Source organism: Bombus huntii, chromosome 4 (assembly GCF_024542735.1).
Source record: "Bombus huntii isolate Logan2020A chromosome 4, iyBomHunt1.1, whole genome shotgun sequence".
Classification (NCBI taxonomy): Eukaryota; Metazoa; Arthropoda; class Insecta; order Hymenoptera; family Apidae; genus Bombus; species Bombus huntii.
Window position 1 is genome coordinate 4,692,571 of NC_066241.1, and position 26,018 is coordinate 4,718,588.

General features: G+C 42.8%; 3 protein-coding genes across 3 annotated transcripts; 2 read left to right on the plus strand and 1 right to left on the minus strand.

Annotated features, from left to right (window-relative positions):
* The first annotated feature begins 2,293 nt into the window (after nt 1–2,293).
* LOC126865030 (cyclin-dependent kinase 5 activator 1) lies at nt 2,294–15,081 on the plus strand. The gene is made up of 4 exons (XM_050617069.1): nt 2,294–3,523; nt 4,326–4,568; nt 14,411–14,707; nt 14,846–15,081. The coding sequence occupies exons 1-4, from the start codon at nt 3,077–3,079 to the stop codon at nt 14,939–14,941; spliced, it is 1,083 nt and encodes a 360-aa protein (XP_050473026.1). The 5' UTR covers nt 2,294–3,076; the 3' UTR covers nt 14,942–15,081.
* A 7,828-nt stretch (nt 15,082–22,909) lies between these two features.
* LOC126865033 (uncharacterized) lies at nt 22,910–23,955 on the plus strand. Its single transcript, XM_050617072.1, has 3 exons — nt 22,910–23,329; nt 23,422–23,573; nt 23,642–23,955. The coding sequence occupies exons 1-3, from the start codon at nt 23,141–23,143 to the stop codon at nt 23,910–23,912; spliced, it is 612 nt and encodes a 203-aa protein (XP_050473029.1). The 5' UTR covers nt 22,910–23,140; the 3' UTR covers nt 23,913–23,955.
* A 408-nt stretch (nt 23,956–24,363) lies between these two features.
* On the minus strand, nt 24,364–25,968 carry LOC126865031 (uncharacterized). The gene is made up of 5 exons (XM_050617070.1): nt 25,716–25,968; nt 25,560–25,610; nt 25,353–25,487; nt 25,066–25,282; nt 24,364–24,997 (listed from the first exon to the last, which is right to left on the minus strand). The coding sequence occupies exons 1-5, from the start codon at nt 25,823–25,825 to the stop codon at nt 24,452–24,454; spliced, it is 1,059 nt and encodes a 352-aa protein (XP_050473027.1). The 5' UTR covers nt 25,826–25,968; the 3' UTR covers nt 24,364–24,451.
* Between the last annotated feature and the right edge of the window lie 50 nt (nt 25,969–26,018).

The window sequence follows — 26,018 nt, forward strand, 5'->3', positions numbered from 1 at the left end:
TAATCTATCCTCCACCTTGAGCGCTAATATCGTCCAAGGTTCGTGACCCCAGCCGAATTACTGCGATTTAACCGATCGTCGACTAGTTGAGAGGCCGCAACGCGGCTACATATCCGATAGATGAACAGAAAACGTAATAAAATGTTGCAGGTAGAAAAGGTGTCATGACCTTTCTCAAAGGCTTTGAGGAATCTACGTTACCTTCGCGAACGATGACGTATAATAATCTATATTTTGCAACGATGAAAGATTTACTTGTGATACACGAACGCGAATCTCCAAAGTGTCCTACTGGGTTTATTAACTGCCACACGATCCTGAGAATCGATTACGCCGCTTCGAAAAACATTTGTTTCTGACGAATGTTTAGCGAATGGTTGTAGAAAATTCTTAATAGTTAAGGCATATTGACCGTTATGCTAAGAAAACAGAATTTTCTCTTTATAAATTTCTTAGATCTCCTTCTTCTTCGTGAATCTCGCGCGAATCTTCGATAGAAAAATATATATATATACTCGTAGTTCGTAGCACTTGTAGCAAGTACAAGATCGTTTTCATCGATCATTACGATCAATCTAATCCGCTCTTAAAAAAGCATCGACGCGTTCGTATCGAAACACTTGGAAAACCCCATGAAAGGAGAGCGTAGAGAGGAGGCAAAGAGTTAAAAAGGCATGAAAGGGTATAGGTATAAAATTGCTCGCCGAGTCGAAAACCGCATAGCGGGAAGCAACCCCCACTCGGCAATGGCTGTTCTCCGCGAGGTAGAATCTCGACCTACGTTCAGGTCCCGCGGTCGCTTCCGGCCAAACATTCGCGTAAGAGCCGCGGGGTGAGAAGGTGAGGGGCGGTTATTCGTAAATTCGCAAGTAAGCTAGAGGTGGAGAAGCGGGCGTCGCGGCGTCGAAGGAAACGAAAGAAATGTTTGGGCGTATGCGGCGTGGCTAGCCTCTCTTCGTTTCACCTTCGTGGTCCGTACTTCACCCTTCTGTTCGGGGATCCCTTGCCGTTCCGTGTGTTCTCTCTTTCCTTCTCCGTGTTCCTTAATCTCCTTATCTCTGTCTCTGTCTTTCCACCCCCGTGAAATCGACGTAGCGCGTTTATCGAACGACTGCGCGCGCACCGATAACAGGGATGGGGCGTGCTACGTGTTGGTTGGTCGTAGAAAGTCTGGCGGTGGACGAACGGACGAACGAACGAACGAACAAACGAACGAACGAACGAGAGGACCGAACGACGACAACGACGAGGACGAGGACGAGGACGAGGACGAGGACGGTGACGGCGACGTCGGCGAACACGGCAGCCAGCAGACACGAATCGGAGCTCGCCGCGCCACTGGTTCCCCACTAGCTCTGTCAACATACACGCAGCCCTCGCGCGTTGTCAACAGTGACAGGTCGTGTCGCGTGAGCCGTCAAAGTGTTCGACATTCGCCGTTGGGAAGAGTGAATTGCGTCGTTAAACGTTCGTCCGATCGAAGAAGAAACTAGAAGAGAGACAAGGCAATCTGGGATTAAGAGGAAGCTCTTAACGAACGGTGGATTTTCTCTGGTTAGCCGAGAGGTTCGAGAAAACAGGGTGGTAAACAAAGAAGCGTTCGACTGGTCCGAGAGTGAACGGCGGAGTGAACGTTCTCGTGGATGATTTGTTATTGGCTGGTATCGATCTATCGGCAAGGGAGATTCGAGCCAATCTACGAAATCGGATCCACGAGAACCGCGTGGAAGCAACGGCTGGAAAGTGGTAACCGAGAGTGCGGCGAGAGTGCAGCGAGTGTGCTGGTGAACGGCACGGAAGTTGGGAAGGATCGTGAAAGGGAAGAGAGTTGCCAGAAAAAGGGGTGTACGCGTCCCCCTCGGATCAGACTAAGAGGGAGAACGGAGTAATATATCTGGTGAGGTAATTCGGTGTGTCGCTTCTGTGTTTTCATTCACCCGATTGATCCTCCCTCCGAAAGGCGGAGGGCGGTGAGGCATCGATCGCTCGCCATTTTGCACGTCGACCGACATCTTCTCCACGCAGCGACGACATTTTCCCTCGTGACAAGCAGCTCGAGGAGGGAAGTTTTCGCGAACGAAACGACCAACGAAACGATCGAGAAAAGAGTGTGCGCCGACTGTACGATATTTCTTGGTGGACTTGTTGGTTTATCGATCGCGGTTGGTCGTACGACGTTCTTCACGGTTTTCTCGCGGAGGAGAAAATACGCGATCGCGTTAACGGTAGCTGACGAGACAGACGACGGGAAGAGGGGAGAAGGCGACGAAAACAGAGGCGAGAAGTTCGATAGGAAGTGCAGGTAAAGGAGGAGACAGGGTCGTTCACGTCGCAGGTAGAAGTCAGCAGGCTGGGAGGTCGGCTGAGCGAGGTGGTGGGTCCCGTCGTGGAGGAGGCCATCGAGCCAGGGGATGCCACCCCGTTGACGGGACCCTCGAGGGAATCCTCGGTTCCTCGAATCCCCCCGCCACCCCCGCACCGCGTTACAACATTGAGACCACCGAGACCTCCGCCCACTACGTCTCAGCAAACACAAGATTCGGGTCATCAGACCCAGGAGCTGAACGCGGACGCTGAGAATTCGGGTCATCAGACCCAGAATCCTGGACAACAGACACAGAGTCCGGAACAGCAGCCGCACAATCCGGATCACTCGACTCAAAACCCCGCTCATCAGAATCCTGCTCAACAGTTTCAGAAAACGGAACAACATAGTCAAAACCCGGGTCACCAGACTTCGAATCCCGGCCACCAGAGCCAGAACCCCGGCCACCAGAGTCAAAACCCAGGCCACCAGAGTCAAAACCCAGGCCACCAGAGTCAAAACCCAGGCCATCCGAGTCAAAACCCGGACCACCAGAATCAGAACCCAGGCCATCACACCCAGAACCCAGGACAGCAGACGACCAATCCGGGCCAAAATCCTGGACATCCGACTCAAAACGTAAGTCGACAGGGTCAGAATCCCAGTCATCAGGCGACGCAGACGCAGCAACAGCCACAGGCACCGTCGCAACAACAACAGCAACAACAACATCAACAACAACAACAACAACAAGAGAACCGACCCAGCAGCATGGGTACGGTGTTGTCGTTCAGTCCGCGTGACAGACGCGGTTCCGTTTATCCGCCAACGGGACATCAACATCCCGCTGATTTCACGTTGAACAATTTCAATTACGAGCAGTTGAACAATGCGAAGAATCGGGAGAACAAGAGTGGCGTCGCTACAGTGGCGCCGGCGCCGCCCACGAACCATCCGCCTACGAACAATAACTCGTTGCAAAACAATAATATCAATTTGAATAACAACGACAATGCGAGAATTATTTCGGAGAAGAACGCGCTCGAGAAGAACTTGAAGAAGCATTCTTTGTTTATAAACGCGCTTTCGTGGAAACGGTTCAGCACGTCGAACAACAACAAGAAGAAGCTCGACAATAAGAACAAGAATATCGGCTTTAGGCAGCCGCTCGATAACATACCCATCGTCGATAAGAATAAGAACATACAGACGCCTCAGGTGAGACTCGTTCTTTTTTGTTTTCTTAGTTTTTACCAAAGATACAGAATATTTGCGGCCGTTTCCTACTTAATTAATTTATCGATATCAAATTCGCAAAAAATATCGGTGGTACCAAATATTCGTACTATATTTTGAACTATAATTTTATAAATGCCATGCTTTTGGTTTTTCGCGAGACAGTAGTGTTATGAGTTGCGCTTTTGCGCCAATGTTCGCGAAACGTCAAAACGAACGAAAAGCCAATGGCATGGCACCCGTCAATCATATCGAGAGCTTAAAATTTTCCAAACGATAGGAAGAAAGAAACGCCGTTGCATAGTTTACGCCATACGGCATAGTTTGCGTGGCGATTGCGGTAAAAGTGGCCCATTTTCGTGCAAATGTCCGCGAATCAGCCTCGAAACTGACTTGGCAGTCTCGTGCGAAGAACGTCGAAGGTGCTTTGACCCTAGATACGATCGAAACTATATCGATCGCGTCGATGTTTCCCTTCGTCTATTGCACAGGTACACACGCGTACTTTTTCCTTCCCTTCGCGAAAAATTTCTCCAAACGCAACATTGCTTATTCAGAGACGTGTTCAACTTTCATCGTTCTAACTCTTCAAGAATTTCAGTTGAAAGCGGAAGTCGAGACTCCCCTATCGATAAGGAATTATTTATCGCTAGCCACGCTGTGAAATCCGCTACTCTCCCTCTCTCTCTCTCTCTCTCTCTCTCTCTCTCTCTCTCTCTATGAAAGATAAATCCTCTCCCGCGAGTACTTTTACGAAGATTAATCTCCTATTCCCTTGGAGCAGACGAAACCACCGGCGTCGAACAACAATCATACCACGCACAACCCGACGTGCGAGAAGCTCGTACAGAAGCCTTTACCCCCGAAGCCAAGGAAAACCGTGATTCAAGCCTCGACTTCGGAATTGCTCAAATGCCTCGGCGTCTTCCTTCACAGGAAATGCACTCGTTTAAGAGACTTCCAGGCCGGCGACGCTGTCATGTGGCTGAGGACCGTCGATAGAAGCCTATTGCTTCAAGGCTGGCAGGTGAGTCATTGAAATAACTTTAACGTTATATCAACGATGCGGCAAGGTAGACTTACTTCGATTACACGACAAATTTCATCGTTCTCTGCAAAGTTTAAGATTGAATTTTAAGATGACCGAGACTTAGATGACTCGAATAATTCTACCTAACTATATCCTTTTGGTCCTCATATTCCTTCGATTCCACCTTAAAAACTTATCGTTAGAAACTTTTATCGATATGAGAATTAGTTTGCAGGCAAGCAACGCGGTCGCGCTCGATAACGAAAGCCAACCAATTAACGATAACGCGATAATCAGTGTTTATCCCATCGACCGTCCTAGGTACAACCTCGTTAAAGTTCATCGTTGGAATATCATTTATAACGAGTGAATTAAGCGAGACACCAGGCGATTCAGCCGTTCGGTATCATATTATCGTCGCCATTAGCGGCTGACGAGAAGCGCGAGAGACGAAAGGTTTGATCAGCCTCGATGATCGAGAACAAACTTTTGGTCGCGCAAGATATTTGCCCTGCAGCTCAGCCAAATCCTCCTCGACATCCGTCTCACGCCGACTCGATGCATATTGGGGGAGCATGGCGAAAAAGAGAGGCGAACGAAAGTGTCGTTTTGCCATTTAGGCGATACGAGATTCGCCACGCGTCTGAACAGTGAGAGCACCCTCGACTCTTTTCCTATCGAAACTCTAAAGCTCCTTCCATCGTTCGAAATGCTCCACAGGGTGCATGCATACGCGATGACCCACGGGAATACGTGGCTCCGTGATGAGAGCCGCCGAGGCCGCAGGTTAGTCACAATATGCCACGAAGGGAATTCAACTTTTTCCCTCAACGAAACACCAGCTTCCATTTAGACAGATCCATATGGTACTTGGCGGCGCAATGAACTGTTTGTTGCACACGTACAACGTGGGACACGCATTCGAGGTACAGGATCGATCGAGCGAACTGCTCGCGATTTCCCTTCGAATTCGTTTCGATTTTACCGCCAAATCACGCTTCTATGCTAATATCGCGGCTTATGCAAATGTTATGAACTTGTAACAGGTTAGATTACTCGTTCGTTTGGCTTTCAGGTTTTCAGCAATAACTTTGACGTATCTCTGCTCGTTAACAAACGTTCGCGTATGTGTAGGAGAGCGAGTACTCTGGACGTAGAACGAAGTTGATTTTCGTGTCTAGTTTGTCGGACATACCATTATCGCGTGTCGCTTCAGACACTCTGAATAGACGAGAATTCCATTTTCGATGTATTGTTGCAAAGTCGATCAACGCGCAAGACGTCGAAAGCGAAAGGAACACCGACTCTTTTGTCATTGGAATATGTGGTTGTCGCACGATGAATCGTGGGCGAAGGAATGAAAAAATTATTAGCGATATAGAAGCTGCCTCGATTGTTTCTGGTTTCTACAATAAAATCTCGGAGAGAATGAAACATAATAGCTGCTAATAACAAATTGGGTCAAGTACTAGCGTAGAATTAAACAATACTTTGAATTCAAGACTACCGCGAATTTATCGTTTTATTTTCGCCCACGGAATCGACACGAACGTTCTCCGATATCTAACCTGCTTTCTACAAGCTGATGTTTTTCCAGAATCAACATATTCCTTCGTGCGACGTATCTCGTTGTAAACCACGATTCCTTCCACTGTCCTTTTTCTTTCGCAGCTACGAAGGTCATTATCGATTATCCAGCTTACGAGCTATCACGCAACGTTGCATTAGGTTTTGCGGAAAACCATCGTCAATCTGCCCACGAAAACGATATTTACTCACCCATTGACAAGCGACTCCTTCGTCATCGGTGACGTTCGCGTCCCTGCTATCTTAAGCACAATGTCATCACGTTCACGCGAATCGGATAATTATCACCGATCACGTAAAAACATATAATACTTCCACGCTTTCTTGCTCTATCCACCGTTCGAGCAACCTATTTGTCTTTTTCAGAAAAAACTTCATGCTCATATTTTATTGCTTACGAGTTTCGAAATTCTCCAGATCTTAACCGGTTATTCGAACCTGACAGTTCCTTGATCAGAATTTTCAATTAGCCGAGTTTTGATCCTTGCGAATACGAATACGAGAAACTTTGATTTTTAAATATTCTAACATGTGAGACTATACGATACCGAACGATTTCCTACGTTGATAAGTTCGTCGCGTTTATGGCGCACGTTACCGATAAAGTCTCCCCCTCGAAACGAATGCAACGAGGGTTCAGTTTATCTTTCCATTCAAAAAATCCTCCGTTAACGACTTTATCCTAAATGCTCCGCCATGACATCCTTCTATCGTGCAACGATGCGTCAATTCTTTTATCGCTGTAAGTCGAACATCGACAGAGAAGAAGAGGAATGGTCGAGGAATAGCTCGAGTCTTCTAAAGTTGAACTATCTATATTGGGAACAGGAGAGATTCGACTGGAATATTGATATGGTCGTGGCGCTAATCCAGTTTCGAAGGTTCGATCGAAATGCGACATTTCCATCGGCACGCGGCCGCGCGTTTTGCGTCGAATTGTTAACATCGATCTTTAGATTCATCCCTGAAACGTCGCGCCAACAACGATCGAGGAATTATCTCTTTTATTTCCTTTTTTCTGATCATAATGCATTAAGCGTACTGTACATGGTAATTTGCATATATACAAACATATATATACAAAAATTTGATTTATTGTCTTAGCTCATGCATTTTTGCATCCATAAATCTTCTATAAACTCGTGAATATCTACAATCTGATCTATGTTTTTTTAATTTCGCGCGTCATCGTTCGAAACGTCAGCGAAAGCCAATGAAAAACTATGCCAAGCTTCGTTCCTAGAATTCTTGCGAAGAAACGCAGAAAGCAATCCCCTTTCAGCATCTATCGAGGAGCTATCTGTGCAAAAGTCACGAGTATGCGGTATTCCACGATGGTAGACGTTCGGGAGGGAAAGTAGCATCGATATAAACGTGCAGTCACGCACACGTCGATTCGTAATAAGGGTAGCATGGAGCCCATCCACGTGCGTGTGTTTATTCGTTCGAACGAGTGTACAGCGTAGGTAAATATACACAGAGCCGCAGCTTTCGCTGTCGAAGAATCTCTCTAGCGATCGTCGTTACCCTGTTTTTCAACCCCAAATCCTACTAGCCCTTACTCGAACGTTAAGCACTCGCGTCAGTCCCTGCTACGAGTATTCAATTTCCTGGCCGCTTTTCCTCCACGTTTGATATCGCGAACCTGCCTACGTGACATCACACACTACGTAAAATCCACCAGAATTATCAGCGGAATAATTATTTTTAGCGCGATACTCGGCCGTTACGTTATCATCCACCCTTTTTCAGTCACCTACTTTCCTCCGCGGGCTCTCTATAATAAACTGACTAAAATCCTTTTATAGCTAGGCTCGACGCTTTTCTCCATTCCCTAGTTCATCTCCCATGCGGCACTAATTCGCTCGTACTACGCGTACAGCGCGTATATATGTGCTTTTTTTTTTTCTCGGCCAGAAATTGGAACGCCGCGCGGTTAATTATAAAGAACGGTCGCGAATCGATAGGGGGAGGGGGTATCGAAGAGGGTGGTTAAGGCGCCGCGGTAAAAAAATGTGTGCAGCAATGTGCAGCATCGGGGAAACTGCGTGCCAGGGTGGGGGTGGAGGGTCACGTGCGTGGAGCGGCAACGTTGTAGAACCACCCCTTAACCAGCGCCGTGTGGAAATATGCGGGGGACCTCGCTAGGGACGTTCACCCTTCGGTTTTAATTGCAACGGGGAGACGACCTCTTCCCCGAACCCCAGAGCTTCTTACCCTCGAAAGAAGAAGCTTCCAGCCAAGGGAAAGGGGATTACTTAAAAAAATTGCAGCTTTCGTCAGCCGTTTGCCAGCGTACCATAGGTTTATCGACACGATGCAACCATGTTACCCTACTTTCGGAAACTAGGATTTTTGGGGAGGAAATGTCTGCAGCAAGGAATGTCGAAGAAGCTCACAGCTTCCTTGATAAAGTAGTCGGTGTGTAGATTCAAAGGTTAGGATTTCGGGTGTCGTTGGAAGTTGCTCGTTAAGGGTGAACCCCAACTCGAGCAGAGAAGTTTCGTAGTTGGAGTAGAACAGGGTGAAGTAAGCTTATTGCTGGATGTTGGACGGATCGTAGCTGCATCGAATTATCGAAAGCCCAGCTAGTGTTACGTAAAAGTTGCCTTTATCGATTCCTCGCTGCGAAACCGAATCGCTACTATTATTAAATATCGGACGAAAATTTCTTTTATCCGTTAGGGCTGGAAAATCGTTCGTCTATAAAAAATGTTTGCCCTAAATATATTTTTATTTATACGTAAACGAACGTCAGGTAAACGGTTCGTAGTATGGAGAAAATATTTAAAAAAGGGAATGGGAAAAGCTTACTTTGCCACTTTCTCTGAAAATAATTTAAAACTCAACGAAGATGTTACTCCCGCCCATTCTTGTCAGGAAAGTTCAGAAATCGTGCGTTTCACAAGGACGATCGTTGCATACTTAATTAGTCGTGATTCGTGGTGACTTTGACGCAAGTAGGGCAATCAGATGCCCTGAATAATTTTCCATCGTGCTTTCTGCCACTTTTCCTTCCAGATGCCACTTAATTCGACGTTAAGTGGCGCGCATAACAACGACGGTCATCGAAGCGACGACTGTAATGGCGAAATATATACTTCCTGAGAAGTTGCACTGCTCGTACGAAACAGAGCAAAAAAAAAAAAACAAAAGCTCGCCAATTATTGGAAAATAGCGGTAGTTGATATTTGTACTTTTCGATTTTAAAGTTGTTATTTCATTTTTTAACGAGGCAGTGATATCTGGATTTTTCTCGGCGTAACTTTGTGTACGTCATGTAGAAATAAAATAATGCGAAAGCACGCTCTTTTCACTCTGAGGTTTCTACTCGGCGACGAAGAACCGCAAATCGATCGTGCACGTGCTCAAATCTAATCAGTCAAGGGTGACACATGCAGTCCGCCCTAGAAACACACTCACAGCGAGGGCGTCGACAGATTTCGCACACTTGACACGATCAATGGTAAAATTGATGTTTTCACGGAACACAGAATGACGAACAGCGTAAAAGGAAACAAATTATCACCAATACAATTATGTTCACTTAGCTTTTGTTCCGCCAAAATGACTATTTCACGATGACTCTCGAAACGTACGCTAACTACGCTAATATCGTCCTTCCAAAAAGATTATATAAAACTTATTCGTAATTCTACTTAACAACGAACTTTCGAAGCTTACGATCGGAATATTCCATGTCTCGTGGTTAGGTAACCGAGTTTGTTTTATTTGTTGCAACAGCGTTCCCGTGTCGAGTCGCATAATCTTCGTTCAGCGAAAACGTTGCCAAACTTTCAAACCGCGGCTTGGTCGTTTGATTTTTCGAAAAGGTTCGATCGCCATTCTAACAAGATAGATTCCGATCTCGACCGATCAACGCCGATTTAATTTCGATTTAATCCACTTTCGCCGACGTGTTTGTTCGTTGAGAAAAAGCACGTGACTCGAGAGCAAGTGTGACGATCGCGAAATACCGAAGCAGGAGCAACACGTAGATCGTTTAAGTTAGAACGTTAATCCACTTTGTCTAGACGGTAAATAGAAGAAGCTTGAACGTCATTGCGGAGAATCTCGTTAAAGGGAAACCATATGCCGGTGCAATCGTTTTTCGTGTTCACGATGTGGTCGGGTTGTGACGACAAAGGGAAAGCGCACGTGTAAGATAGCCTATCTTATTCTTTGTCAACAGGAAGCCAAATAAACCGATTCCGGATTCCACGGTATCACGATAGGTAATCGCTCGTCCATCACGCGCCCACGTGCTTAATTATCCTTGGATTATCTTTCCGTATGCAACGCGTGCACGATCGCGATCATATGTGAAGCTTCTCAGAAGCCAAATCGACTCTACATTTTATTCTCGAAAAATAAACGACTTACTTCCATACGTCCATTTATCGCAAAAACTTGACACAAGATGTAGGAAATTCCAAGATAAATTTAAAAACATAATATATGATCGTTCGCTAAGTATTTATTATAAGTATTTACTTGAGTCGTAAGAAATTAAAAAATAAAGGACGAACGAAAGGAAACCGATTCCTGAGTTTTCAAAACTCGTCCGATAGCTGAACGAGTGTTACCTAATATTCGCTGTCCAAATACTCTCCAGAGGCGGTATCGAATTCAATTATACCGAAGAGAGTGATGGCTCGAGTACGTTGTAACATCAAAGAGACACTTTCGTGCGGATGAGTGCGACCTCGAGTTGATTGGAGTTAAAAGCGTGTACCTGGTCGGGTTCTGGTCAGTCGAATTAAAGGTCCGTCACAGTCTCGTATGTACAGAGTCTCGAAAATTCAATTAGAACCGTTGAATCTTCGATAAGCTGATGAAAAACGCGGTTGCAGAGGTCCGTGTATGGATGCAGGCCGCTCACCCCAAGGGAATATCGACCGAGGGAACGAATATACCAGGCGGGTCGTGTGCTCCGTCGGCTCTGTATCGCCGTTTTTCTACCCTCGAAGGCTTTGCCACAGAGCCACGTTATACCCGAGCAGGTGAGCTCTGTGAACCGACCAAGACACGCGGAAACTCCACGGATACGTATCGAGTACATGGCTCGGTGAGGTCTTTATTTTAAAAATAAATCGCGCCTCCTTTGCCGTGCCATCGTGTTCTCCCCGTGTTCATCTCCGATACAGGCTGCCAATTAATATCGAAAGTTATTATCTGTCCTGAAAAACGGAAATAGCCGGGCTATTAATACGTCGAAGCGCGATGTTTTGTAACTTAGCTGGCCTTTTTCCTCCTTTTTTTACAAGTTCGCGCGGTAAACCTCCTTCCTTTTCGCTAAATATCGATGGGTTTCCTTTCCTTCCTTTTGCGGGCTACTTTCCTCTAGTTCTTTGCTTTCTTTTCACCGTTCGCTCGGATCTTCTTCTTTTCTTCCTTTGCAACGTGCGCCACAATATCGTTAACGCGACCGCAAAGCTTCGGATTCTGTTACGATAGTTACGGCTATCACTCGTGGCACACTTCCTGGATCCACCTGTTACGATTCGAGCAAACATTCGTGCTTTCTACAGCCTCCGAAGCAATCTTCCGCTCCGTGGATTTTCTATCATTAAGAAAATCATTAAGAGAGAGTGCTTTTCATCTACCGCGACATACGACTACGTACAGTTCCCTTTATAAGTATTAAGACACTTACAGAAAATAAAACGTACCCCAAAAAGAATTTAAGACCTTTGCAAACTTCTTCTCTGCATTCTGAACCTTATCCTAACTCTGACCGATCAATCGTTTTCTTCGTAATATTGCTCACATTCGTTATATTATCGCGTTTTACGCGAGTGATCAGTAAATATTGTAATACTTGCGAAAGGGTGGGTGGGGGGCGTATGTATCTAGTAGAAGCACCGACGTCTCCGAGTATCGTGACACGTCAGAGTTGTTCGTTGGCATTGAGCCGTGTACCGACGCTTTGTACCGCGTAACGCACGCGTTTAACGCGCTTAACGAGAAGGCGACGATGGCGGTGGTGCAACAACCGGCTGGGCGACAACGCGCTGGCAAAATCGCTGCTACCCAAGAGGAAACGCGTAGTATCGGGAGCATCGATCCTGTCAGGTCACCGCGGGGTCTCACTGCCGGTGCATCCATATGTGCATGAAACCACCTCCCTATACGCCGTTGAACCCTCGCCGATCGAAAGAACCGCCTCGCCTATGATCACCACCGTACGTTTTAATTATCACAAAGCAGTCGTTGTAATTGGAGAACTACGAGAGTGGGGCTAGAGATTGCTTCAAGGGTCAAAGACTCGCTCCGCTTTGAATATGAAATCGACGACGTATGTGTAGGTGTATGGTAGATAAATATACATGTGTGTACAGAGCGTTCCAGCAATCGTTTCTACCGACTTATTTTTTCGCGTAGTATCATTTTCTTCTCGATAATACTACAATTACTGTAACACTTTGTGTATACCTGTATGTACGATAGATACTTAGATCAAACGCGCAAAAAGTACCGAAATTCGATTGATTTTGAAACAGGTTTGTACGACATTAAAGAGACACTTATCTAATTAATATCTTTCTCTCTGAATATTTCAACGCTGTCGTGGTATTCGTGACAGCGATTGTGACGATCTAAGTTTAGCTTTCTTATAGCTTTTGTATAATATATCAACTATACTTGCGTATTACAGCGATAATATTGACGCAAAGAACGTATCGATGAAACGTTAAACGCGTGTGATTTAGTCACTACCGCTTACCTGTGGAATATGGGTGTGTTTTGACGGATGTTTGTGTAAACATAGGTATTTACAAGCCACACGTATACGCGAGATAACTGCGTGTTAAGCGTAAAACGAATACGAAGCTAACGAAGAAGTTATATACCAGCGGTTTAAGCGCACTCGACAAACCAATGCACTTTGGCTTGAGCACTCTGGAACCAAGCCGACCTACGCGCCGCGTCCTAATTCGCTAATGACTCGGAGGACTCGGTTTCTAGAGCAAGGAGAACGCCTTTGGTAAAGGACAGCTGACAAAAGTGGACGATTCGAGCCGCGATCGCTAATATTTAACACGCTAAGAATAGGAATAGATGTGTAGATCGTAATATGCGATATTAACAACTTCGTTTACGTAAATTGCCTTACGTCTGACGAGGAATTGATTGCCTACAATTTGAATCGTATAGAGTCTATACACCGATATCTTTTAAAGTGTCAATTTTCTCTTTATCGGAGTGTAATTGAATATACCAAACTTTTACGTTGTCATTAGCCAGTTTTCGAAAGATGGCTACCTAAATTCAAAAGAATATTGGGTAATGCAATCGACGTTAGGAAAATTTTGCGATAAAGTTTGATGAAATTTCATTTTCATCAAAACAGTCTTCTCATGTACAAAAACTTCCACAACTGACCGTAGATGAATCTTCGAACCCTGAAAATCAAACTTACCACGCAGAACATACTTTGTTCTTCTCCACTTCCTAGTTACGCTCTATCTAACTAAATAAGAAACACGTACTTCCTAAAACCTACATGTATCACCGAAAAGAGAGATACGAGAGCTCCGCTAAAATACAAAGTGCATCGAGGCAGAAGTATTCCGTTTAACAACGGCAAACAAATCGGAGAGTGCAGCGACGGGTCTTCGTGGAAACCGCGAAACATCGTTTCCCCGTGGAGGTCACGATGAGAGGAAGACCCTTTGCAATCGAAGTATCGACCGCAGCCGGAGTGCTGAGTGCGACAATGCCGATTGCAATTTCGTAAGCGCGGCACGTAATGCGACACCGAGCGTGAATCATCCCTTTCTACCGGTGGACGAGTATCGTCTGCCTGGCAAGAAGAAGCACCTCGCTTCACCTGGATGCACGGGGCTGCGCCGGCGGAACAACAATACGTGCGCTCCCCTGCACCAGACATGCATCGAATGTCCGTCTAGCCCTCTATATTCGTAGAAATTCGATTTTACCTTGTTATTTTCCTTGGTCGTTGCTTACGATAACTCGCCTGGACGTTGATCTTTTTACGTCGAAGCTGAGGAAAATAGCGACAATACGTATTTAACGTATGGGCGGTATTTATTGGCTAGGTTAAATACAAATATAAAGGAAGATGTATATATGAGAAAAGACAGGTTTAAGTTAGTGTTGATATGTAGGTGTACATTACGCGTTACGATATTCGTTATTGGTTAAAAAAAAAAAGTGGCGAGCTATATATATGAAACAACATGGTTGAATGTCTAAAGTTGGTATTAATATAGAATGTTTTTCAACAGGATGTCGCATTCATTAATCCCGCCAACGTTGTGTTCATTTATATGCTGGTGAGAGAGCTGGTCGACGGAGACGAAGCGTCCGAGAGGGAACTTCAGGCGACGGTATTAACGTGTCTGTATTTGAGCTACAGCTACATGGGAAACGAGATCAGCTATCCCTTGAAACCGTTCCTCATCGAGGACAGCAAAGACAAGTTCTGGGATAGATGTCTGTTGATCGTCAATCGACTGAGCTCCGAGATGCTGCGGATTAACAGCGAACCAGGATTCTTCACGGAGGTCTTCACTGAGCTAAAGGTTTGTTATAATTTATATTATTAGTCCGCTTTTTAACACGCATGCGTGCTCTCTAGGTGCTCGATCGCGTTAGAATTAAAATTATACTATAAATTTTAATTACGTTTCGTTTAACCGAGTGCGAAATAAATGAAACAGGCCTGTGGAGCTGGTGATCGAGGTAGTCTGCCTGGTACTGGCCTCGAGCGGAGCCTCGTCGTCTCCGGAGTCGCGGTACCCACCAAGGCGGCTTGACGGAGCTACACACACTTGCTGGTGCGCATCGACAGGCACGGCTGCGACGTCACGACGCTCTGACGACGGCCGTCGCGACGACGAGGAGCTGCCCCCGCAGCTTGACCCCACAGCATCGACCTCGACCTCGACGTTGCATCGACAGCCTCATCAGCATCACCATCATCATCGATCTAGCCGCGACGATGGAGAGCCAAGCGGACGATGTCCGTCCTGTGGTCAGAGGCGACGCGAAGAGATTTACTATACCATCGAGGATCTGGACGCGATCGAGCCAGCGCCTCTCGAGTCCCAGAGAACGCCAACGTCCCAGAGGACATGCAGCTGTGACACGTCGGTCGACGCGGTAACCGATAGGGATCGTACTGATCTACGCAAGTACCGTAGCATCGATTCTAGATGGACCGACGGTAGCTTCCTCTCGCCGGACGACGCGATCTGGGACCTGAAGAAGCGCACCAGCGAAGGAACCGAGTTTCGATGGGCTCTACACACGTCCAGCACCGATCTGGATCTGGCCAAGAAGACGAGATGCAGCTGCCATAGCCTGACACCGGAGGACAAGAAATCGCACGATATCCAGCGAGGTGATCTCAGAAAGCATCATAGCGCGGAGACGGACAAATGGTCGGTCAAGCCGGATTACTTGCAAACGCCGATGCACGATCTGAGAAAGCACAGCAGCGACGACACCAGAATGGCCAGGGAAGCCAGGTGGCTTCAAGTTCCGGAGGTGTTGCCGAATCCAAAACCAAGGTGCACTTGTCCAAAGTCGAAGATCTTGGCACCTTCACCGCCGTCGGAACCCAAGGAACCGCCTGAACCGGAGAAACCGACGATACAGGAGCCGGAAAAGAAACTGTACCATTCTACGTCGTTGACGGTGGAACGTAAGGAAGAGCGGGTTGTGCAGCTAACGGTGGAGAGGCCGGAACTGAAGAAACACGCCAGCGAAGATACAAGGCTAGTGAAGACCGAGAGGGTCAGGGAGAGACCGAAGCTGGAAAGATCTCACGCGAGAGTCGACAGCCAAACATCGAAAAAATGGGGCGTGAAGGAGAAAGTGAGTAGCCCCGACGAAGGGAAAAAGATTCGATCCAGATGGGCGATGAAACCGCACTTCTCTCTGCCCGTCGAGAAGAAGGACTCGAAATGGAGGAGTCAGGACTCCACGGAAGGGTTCAAGAGCAAGAGCTTGAAGGAACGGCCAAAGTACAGTATTCGAAGGAGCATGTCGCCAGAGCCGGATCCTCGACAGATGTCCAAGCTGGATAACAGAATCGTTCGAAGGTTGATCTCTCCAGAGATCACGATCACGAACGCGAAGTGGGCTCCGTACGAGGACGCTTCTCCTCTGCCGACGGTCGGGATTAAAAAACGGGAGCCGAAGCACATCAGCGAGATCAAGTGGACTCCTTACGACGGTTCACCGACGGAGGGTGGTGGCGGTAGTTTCGCGGTTCAAGAGCCGGAAGAACCCAAGTCCTGGTCGCCCTTCCACAACGTAACGCCTACGCATCATCCACCTCCAGAGGCGACTCCTTGTAGAAGCGACGACGAGGACTTTCGATGGAGAATCCTTAACCAAGTCTCCGCGTTTCCTATCTATCAAGGCGGCTGGAAGGACGAATCTCCAGAAAGAACTCCGCCTAAAAGGATACAGTCTCCGGTAGATCTGTCTCCGCCAATTTGGTCTCCTCAGGTTCCTGTCACTCCCGTGAAGAGACAGAGATCGCAACAACAACAGTACTCTCCGCAGCCTGTTCACAGGAAGAGTATCGTAAAGAGTCGTGGCTTGTCGAAGAAAAAGGCTCTAAGGGCTAGATCAGAGAGTAGTCATCAGAGCGAGGACAGATTGATACCGCCTACTGTGATCGTTCGCGCGGCTAGCGAGGAAGCAAAGGGCCGTCAGAGGCCGCAGTTGATGAGATCGAAAGCTTTGTTAGAGGTTCCCGTGACGATGGGGATTACCAAGAGATCGTTAAGCGAGGAGGTGCCCCGAATGCGTGCTCGTGAACGGGCACGTGCTCCTAATAGAGCTCGCAGCGAGGAGGTGCCCCAATACGAGGACCCGTGGTTTACTAACGACAGGTTAGCTGAAACGACCGAGTTGCGGGAATACGTGACGACGGTTTAAGTGGGGACGGTAGAAACGGTTGACGGTACTCGAAATCGAAGCGAAGGTATTTTATAATTAATTTCGTCCCTCCCTTTCGTCTATACGGTGGGAAGGAGGGGTGGCGTTTCTCATAGTTAGCCCGCTTAGATATTTTGTACCGGTGTAGAAAAAAGAGAACGTTAAAGAGAAATTTGCGTGCAACTGCGATGACAAGGTTATTTCCGTCTCTGAGCCATACACACTTTGTTCAATTGCTGCTTCTGCTTCACTCATCGTCGACGCGTGATGGATGAGTAGCTAGGAATCGTACTGAGACCGTGGATTCATGAGAGCGAACGAACAAGGTGAGGAAGAAATTTACGAACACCATAAACGATGTATAGTTACCATTGAAGAGGAACGAAAGAACGAGAGGATAAAGATGACGTGAGAACGAGAATCTCGTGACGGCTATCCACGCTGGCGCAATTCCACATCGTTGGCCTACGAAACGAAGACTACGAATCGATTATTTCGAGCATATACCGAAAGAAAACGGTTGAAGTAGTAGTAGTTGAAGAGTCAACGATTCTTTCTATAAAAAAGAAAAAACAAGAAAAAAGTAAAAAAGAGATGTCAAAAACTGAGCGGATACACAAAGGTCGAGGCGAGGGGTCAAGTCAAGGACTAATCAAACCAAGTTCGCGTCACAACGCTTGGAAATACTCAAAACGAACAAACCAGAAATCATGGTAGCCCTCGTGTGAGCGCTCTTCTGATAAACGAAGAATGATTTTTCGGCTCAATAATACTGAACTTTTTCAGCAACACTGAGCACCGAAAAGTACAGCTCGACGCGTTAACGGTCGAACGTAATATTCGATTAAATGGTACATCCGACATAACGATAATAATACGAGCTTAGATGTTTAAGTATAGTTGATATTAATATCGAATACAAAGGAGAATGGAAAGGCGAGTTACAAAAACTATGCGGTTTGCGTGTTGCTGATGAAAGAGCAGACAGATGGAATACGAAAAAAGAATCGTAGGATAATCGAATGGAAAGGAAGACGAAACGAAACGAACGATACGATTAAAGTGCACTGTGAGGGTTATACGAGTATAAATCGGTCTCGTACCAAGAACGAGACGAGAGTATAAAAGTTCGTTCGGTGAGTCGTCGGGACTCGACGAGAAAGACATCTTTGTTACATATTCCTTTCTGTTTTCGCGAATAATATTAAAAATCGCGTCAACGACTCGTCGTCGTATAGTGAAAATAGTGGATCCCTCAGGGTCTCGGATGGATCGATTCGCGAATGCATAATACGCATAATTAAGTTCATACATGAAGTAAAGTAAAAAAGAAATGAAGAAAGGGGGCCGCTGTTTGACAGCTGAGCTAAACGACATTTAGCAGCCCCTATGTGCCGGCGCGTGCAATATTAATTAGGATTATATTTACAGTTCATTGAATAGCCACTTAAGGATGGGGTACTAAGATTAAGCGAAACAAAAACGCAACTAATCCACGTTATCGACGGCTGCACGTACTTATTAATGACTACGGTATGTTTTTTCAGTAGCGAATCTTTTTCCATTGACTGGTAACCGTGGAATCGACGAAGCTCGCGGCTCGTCGAGGATTTTCGAGTACTGTATACATATTGTAAAACGCATATGCTCTCTGTACACACGTTCGTCGGTCTCTTGCCGGCTTCTTTAGCCGCGATACTCGATCGTTTTAGATTTTTGATATTATTCCAAGGAGATTCAGACGTTTTTCTGACGATACGGAGGAAGCCTCGATCGAAAGTCCATTTTGTATTTCGATTTCAATGTGTCCCCGATCATTCATCGGTCTGTGCTATACCGATTAATCAGTGCTTCGAACAACGTGTCACGTATATTTACACGAACATAAATACAAGAACACAGAAACGAGCATTTTATCGACTTGAAGCGTTTAACACGTGTGTTACTTTGTTGATCAATTTTTCAAAGTAACACCTATGTTAGCTGCTATGAACAGAGCTGAACATTTTCATGCATCTGACATACATGAACACATACACCACGCGTACACACAGATTTTGTACATATTTTTAATAATGTATAATAACTATAATTCTAAATTACGAGTACCAGAGTATCCAACAGCACAGTTGCATAATGCGCGTGATCGTATTATATCGTGTATGCCAAAAGAAGAGAACAAAAAGAAAAAGAGGTAAAGAGAGAAGACGTATTCTGTTAAAGAAAAAAAGAATTTTTGTAGTAACTCGGGACTTCCTCCCATAGACTTCGGACTCGAATTTTTTGTTCGATCATTCATTTTCCTCGCGGTTTCTCGATGTCGTCTCGTTGTATGAACCTGTTGCAAGCAACGTGGAGGTGGTTTTACGTCGCGGGGGTGTGAAGTAAGCTAAATAAGAGAAAAGAAGAGAAAGATTAGAGTTTCGCGACGGACACTTTAATTCTAACTAATCGCACGAATAGAAATCGGAACTTCCGGATCGGTTTCTAAGTCCCGATGCAGACGAGCGTCTTTTATCAGCGCGATATCGCTACAATCATACGTCTTTCTTTGTTTTCCCAATTAACAATAACCAAGCAGACGTAGGGTCGCAGTGATATCGCGGGAAGAAATCGTCGCTCGTTCGTATCGGGCTTTACTCGTGTGGCACTTGACGCTATCGCTACAAAAAAAAAAAAAAAAAAATTACAAAAAGAAAAGCGTACTGAAACACAAAGAAAACTCACAGAGATAAAAATTATTTTCTAAAGAATGAAAAAAAAAGTGTGAAGTAAGAGAAAAGGAGAGAAAGTGATCGAGAGAAAGTGAGAGAGCGAAAGTATGATAAATTTAAAGAAACAAAAAAAATATTTAACGGAAAAGGATTAAATGTCAACGACTTTGCTTGCGCAAGAATCGCGCGAGGAATAAAAGAACGGAACAAAAATAAAAGAAGAGAAAAAAGATTTAAAAGAAAAGTAAAAAAAGCTAAAGAGTTAGACGAATATAATTCCCTTTTTTCTTCCACGTGTTACGCGCGATCTCGTGCTCGTAAACTTTTTCTATGGAACTGCGGGTGTTTTAAGACGAGATCGAACAAACTAAACAAATTGAAAAAAAATAGAAAAATACAAAAAATCTACGACAGATACAACAGTATAAGAAAATTTAAAAAAAAAAAAAAGAGAAAATGGGAGATTAAACAATGTCTAAAGTACTGCGCGCCTGATTTTACCGTTGCATAGCGTACGAGAAATTCTCACTTAGGTATTTGTAAGTACCGTTTAAGGGGGTGGGGGGGTGGGGCAGTCTGCAGATAATTATACGCCATTAGTTGCATTTGATCGATAATATATTTAATTAGTTGGCAGTTATCCGTGGCTAGCAATCTGTCTTTCTTTCGTCGACTCACGAAGGATTCGTTTGATCTCGAGAAACCGTGACACACCATTTTCTTCGTTCAGAAGTTAAGGATTATTCTAGCGTAAATCGTTAGCGGATAGAGACGCGCTCTTTTTTGAACGCTTCACTTTACATTCCCCCTCGAAGGCTCCAAGGGTTTTTAATGACTCAACACATACACACAGATATTTACGCATACACGCATAAACATATACACGTATACATACACGAATACAGTCATGTACATACAAACGCATATGTGTACTTATGTGAGCTATTCCCAGAAGACTATGATCATTTTAGACGTACGAGCCCTGTCTCTTGTTTCGATTACTTTCTTATTCTCTCGCTACGTATATTTAAGGACGCCGATGTTGTAGCCGATTAACGATAGCTGATAAATTACGAATATGTACTTTTACGAGACAAAGGCTGTTGTTGCATTTATTGTTTAAAACTCGACGATCGTTCGTAGCTGCACACGAATATGATATAGTATTTATATAGCGAGCAGGATCCTTTCCCGATCGAGCTTTCTCGAGATCACACGCGAATCTGATTCGCGTGGTCGCCTTTAGAACGAAGCGTATAGATACGTGACGTCGAGAAGGGTCACGATGCGTTTTTCATCGGATACCAGAGCATCGTATACACGAAGGTGTTCCTTTTTGCGTTTGAAATTCCACGTGGATCGTCATTCTAGACGATTGTTTTCGCGAGATGAAAAAAGGCGAAGGAAACGATGAGACGCGATCAGTTCGCCGAATAGGATAAGTTCGAAAGAAAAGAAGGGAAAAAGGGAAGAGAGGAAGGAGAAAGTAGAAAAGGGACAAAAGAAGGGAAACAGGAAGGAGCCACGCCACTTATATTAAACGTACTATAATAACGCGCTGCATAGCGATTCGTTTCTTCTCGAAGTACACACGTATACATATACATATATAGGTTCTTTCCTTCGTAGTGCATACAGTAATTAATTCCGACGTATTCATTGCGTACTGTATAAATGTATACATAGCGTAATGTATTAATTGCGTAATTATTATTCGGATGGCGGCAATTTTAGCGGTTTCCGTGCGCAGGGGAGCCGCTAAACGCCCGTTACAAAGTGATTCATAACAAGTTATTTCTATAAGAAGAAAAGACTCGGGCACGTTAAGATGCTATACGATGTAAAACAAAGAAAAAAAAAAGAAGAATAATATTGTATCTGTGCTGCCATTAGCGTTAAAAAGGAGAAAGAAAAAAACAAATTAAAAGGACAGACAAAGCCAAAATATTATAGTTAATGAAAAACACGCGGGTATTACATACATATAAATACGATACACCCAGACACGTACACACATTCACACGTTCCACACAGTGGATCACGCATGAAGGTGAGAAAACATATACATATGATGACATATGAAGATCGGTATGTTGAGTATGCAACATAAGTTTATCTGTATATATATAATATATATATATATATATATATATATATATATATATATATATATATTATACGTATGTTTCATACAAAATATAGGTCTTCACGTATACAACACGTACATTACATACCCAGCGATGTAATTAATAAGTACTTTAATCCCGACAAAAAAGATTCGTTTCGCGGTATGAGAATGATTTTAGGAGCCTTCGTGTTGAATAATTAGCAGTCTCATTCTATGTATCGTATAATCGAGAGATCGAGTGACCGTGATCAGTACGTATATAGCGATAAAATCATTAAATGACAAAAAAAATGCAAAATGATGAACCTGTTAAAAAAGAATTACGGTTCGTAGTGTGTACTGTATTCGAATGTGATCGATTTGTTACTTATGTCCCCGATTATTGTTACGTTGTGCTTTTTATTATTGCTGATGTATTTATTATTATTATTATTATTATTATTATTATTATTATTATTATTATTATTATTATTATTATTATTATTATCATCATCATGTTTATTATGTCTCCGAGAAGTATTATCATCATTGCGAATATTATTAGCTCTATGACTGCGATCATTATTATTGAATATTATTTATTACTATTGCTATTTATTATCATTATTATTACTACTACTATTAAGCGAGCAAGATCGACCGCTCATTTTTTTTTTCTAGTCAAATTTCTCTAGTCCCAATTAGAGTACTGTCGATACTTAGTCTCCCCCGTCCCCGATGTATTTGATTTTTTGTCAAATAATCCCAAAATGATACCACGCGTTGCAGGACACATAGTTCTTGCGTAATAGAGTGATGCATTACCTGTGCAACAAATGCAGTATACAACCCGTAAATATGAGGTCAATGTTGATTTGTTTAAATAAATGTAAGTTTGAAAACTCATCACGGATGTAATCATTTTTGCTATCATTCTCCCTACGATTCTCTTGCCGATTAAAATGTAATTAGATAAGATGAAATCTATTTTATCGGCATATACATAATGTGCATGTGCGGTACATTTGAACTTCACACTTGTGATATGTACACATAACATATGTGGTTTACACAGTGCACTTCTTGCTTGCCAGAGTACGATGAAGATAACGAATATGTCATGTTCCCAGATTAGTATTTGAAGGATACTATGAAGTAAAGATATCTTTCAAAATGGAATTATTGCCTATTGTACTTTGTGTATATAAACGTATAAATATAAAGTATGGCGACGTGTCAAAATGGCCGATCTCAACAAAGAACTAAACGAATATCTTCTTAGCAGTAAAAATGAAAAACAATTCAAAATTACCGTACCTTCGGTGACGATACCGAAAGCGAATATTGGAAAATGGTTCGGTCGAAGCGAAGATGATAAACAAGAAGCGGGATGGATCCAAGGAACACAAAAGGAATGTTGTCCTAGCATGGTTTGTATATACGTTTTAGTATAACCTAACCCTCTAAATATTCTTAAAAAGTCTACATAAAAAAGTTAACAAATTCCATCTTTCCTCAACAGACAAAAGCACAAAGGCTAGTAGCATTTGTTGTATGCTTTTCTATGGGTTTACTTTGTTTCTGTTTGTCGGCGATTTATATCCCAGTTTTGCTCCTTAAGGCAAGAAAATTTGCACTTCTGTATACATTAGGAAGTGCTTTCTTCCTCTCAAGGTAAGTTGATAAATACGGACGCCACTGTCGGGAATAAAATAAGATTTATATTAAATTAATTTTTATAGCTTTTGCTTCCTTTTTGGTCCATTAAGTTACCTAAAGTCATTATTCAGCGCTGAAAGAAGGTGTTTCAGTATATCCTACTTTGTAACTTTAGTAGGAACGCTTTATTGCGCTCTGCATTTACAATCTACTCCACTAACGATACTCTGTGCTGTTTTGCAATTAATAGCTATGTTATCATTCCTGATAAGTCATATACCAGGAGGAACTAAAGGCCTAATGTTTTTTACGAGAATGTTCAAATCTTCGGTAAATTCTACATTGCCTGTATGATACTACAATTACTTAGGCATTAAATATATACATGTGAAATCAATATTGTATCTTCAATTTTAATATTTTATAAAACTCCATATATACGATATTTATATGCAAATCAACGACATGCTATACTGCATGTTTTTATGTGGACACAACATATACGAAAGACTGACTTATCTTAACAAATAATCAGACCTTATATACTATGTATAATAATATGTTTATTTGTATTTAAAGGAATGAATCAGTAAAAACACTTATGTTATAAGAACTAAAAAATAAAAGTTGCTATATATATATAAATTAGTTATATGAAAATATAGTTTTTGTATATAATGTATTTATATGTATAAAAAACAGAGTTTTGTTATTTCTATATATTTATGTATACATATATATATATATGTATTCATATATGTATATATATGATGTAAGGACTATTTATTTAATAAAATAAAAAGTGTATTTGTATATTCGATATTTATTAACATGTAAGATAAGAAATTCTCTGGTGACATTCATGAAGTATATGATACTACTATGATGCGACATTATTTTTTATATTTGGAAACTTTCGCCGCTTTTGCACGATTAACGTTACCCTGTAAGCGTTTGACTTTTAAAGGTAAATATTTAACATTTGCAGATGCATTATTAACTCTTGGAAACTTTTTTCGTTTTGTCGGATGCTGATCTTCATGAATATTAATATATCTCGTATGTTTCTTTATATTTGTATCGAATTCATCAGAATCATAATTAGCTAAAGAAATAAAATTATCTTGTTCTTCTTTTTTCACAATGGGCTCATTTGTGGAACTTTCTGTTGTGCTAGGTGGAACAAATGCCCTTTCTTTGTGTGAAGATCTATACATATATACATTTGTAGATACTGTATGTTTAATTGGTTCCGAGGAGACTCGAGATTCACTCTCAACGTTCATTTTGTTTTCTTTATCTGATGTAATCTGTTCTAATGTTTCAATATCTTTGAATAATTGGAGCCTATTTTTTGGTAAAGGTACATCCTTAAAAATATCACATATTGTTGTATACAAAGGATGAAAATGATGATCTGTATTATCCATCACGACATTCTGAAATCAAAATAATAAAAATAAAATAATATCAGCAAAATGTCATTTATGTATTTAAATAATTATACCTTCAAGGCACACGCAGCAGATGCAAATCCTATGGTGTTTAATGTTACAGTTTTCAATTTAGGCAATAATAATACCGGTATTTTCTTATTTTGTGCCATATAAATAACATGCTTTATTAAAAGCGGCGGTGAAATGTTCGCATCCATTAGAATACAACAGACATTGTTTTTTTCCAAAGATCTTGTGATATTATTTATGCCCAAGACCACAGAATTTCTAAAAATGTAAGTTTTAAAAGTATATGTGAATCGGAGAAGTATGTAACAATATAGTTAAGAATATTTACATTAATTCTGAATTAGGAATATTCTCTTGTTTTAGAAGCGCTTCTTTTTTGGCTTTTATACGTTCTTCTTTCTTCATATGTCTAAGTTGTGACCATGGAACTAATTTAGACGGACGTTTTATAGATGGCATTAATCTATAAATATGAATTATAAAAGCATTAATTTATACCAATATTTTCTATGTTTTACAATTTTTTAAAACCTACTTGTTTAAAACATCTTCCAACAATGGACACTTTCCTTCATCAACAATTGGCCTAAAAATATATATATATAATGCAAATATAAACATTTTTAGTATGGTATCTTTAAAATGAAATTATTAATTAGAATTATATATGAATTGTAGACTTTACACTTACCAATAACTATCTTGTGGTTGCGCTAAGACATTTCGTAATCCTTTGACTGATCCTTTCTTCGCTGACAATGACTGTTTCTGTTGTTGTTTTGTTAATATTGGAGTACCCATAGCAAAAACGTTAAAATATTGATATAGGTTAGCTTTCACGTAGACACGTTGTAACACGATAGTATCACCACGATTAGTGCGTCGTGTCGTGTCCTAACGTGATAATCGAATCAGAGATGAGTAGAGAGAACTCTCATGACCATGAGGGAAATTCAATCAAAAACATATTTTACGAATTACCGCTCCTGACGGT

Coding starts and splice junctions, on each gene's coding strand:
- LOC126865030 (XM_050617069.1), top strand. CDS start 3,077: ATGGGTACGGTGTTGTCGTTCAGTCCGCGTGACAGACGCGGTTCCGTT. Junction 4,569..14,410: donor TATTGCTTCAAGGCTGGCAG/GTGAGTCATTGA, acceptor GTTTTTCAACAG/GATGTCGCATTCATTAATCC. Junction 14,708..14,845: donor AGGTCTTCACTGAGCTAAAG/GTTTGTTATAAT, acceptor TAAATGAAACAG/GCCTGTGGAGCTGGTGATCG.
- LOC126865033 (XM_050617072.1), top strand. CDS start 23,141: ATGGCCGATCTCAACAAAGAACTAAACGAATATCTTCTTAGCAGTAAA. Junction 23,330..23,421: donor AGGAATGTTGTCCTAGCATG/GTTTGTATATAC, acceptor TTTCCTCAACAG/ACAAAAGCACAAAGGCTAGT. Junction 23,574..23,641: donor AGTGCTTTCTTCCTCTCAAG/GTAAGTTGATAA, acceptor TAATTTTTATAG/CTTTTGCTTCCTTTTTGGTC.
- LOC126865031 (XM_050617070.1), bottom strand. CDS start 25,825: ATGGGTACTCCAATATTAACAAAACAACAACAGAAACAGTCATTGTCA. Junction 25,283..25,352: donor ATTCCTAATTCAGAATTAAT/GTAAATATTCTT, acceptor TTACATTTTTAG/AAATTCTGTGGTCTTGGGCA. Junction 24,998..25,065: donor CTGCTGCGTGTGCCTTGAAG/GTATAATTATTT, acceptor TTTTGATTTCAG/AATGTCGTGATGGATAATAC.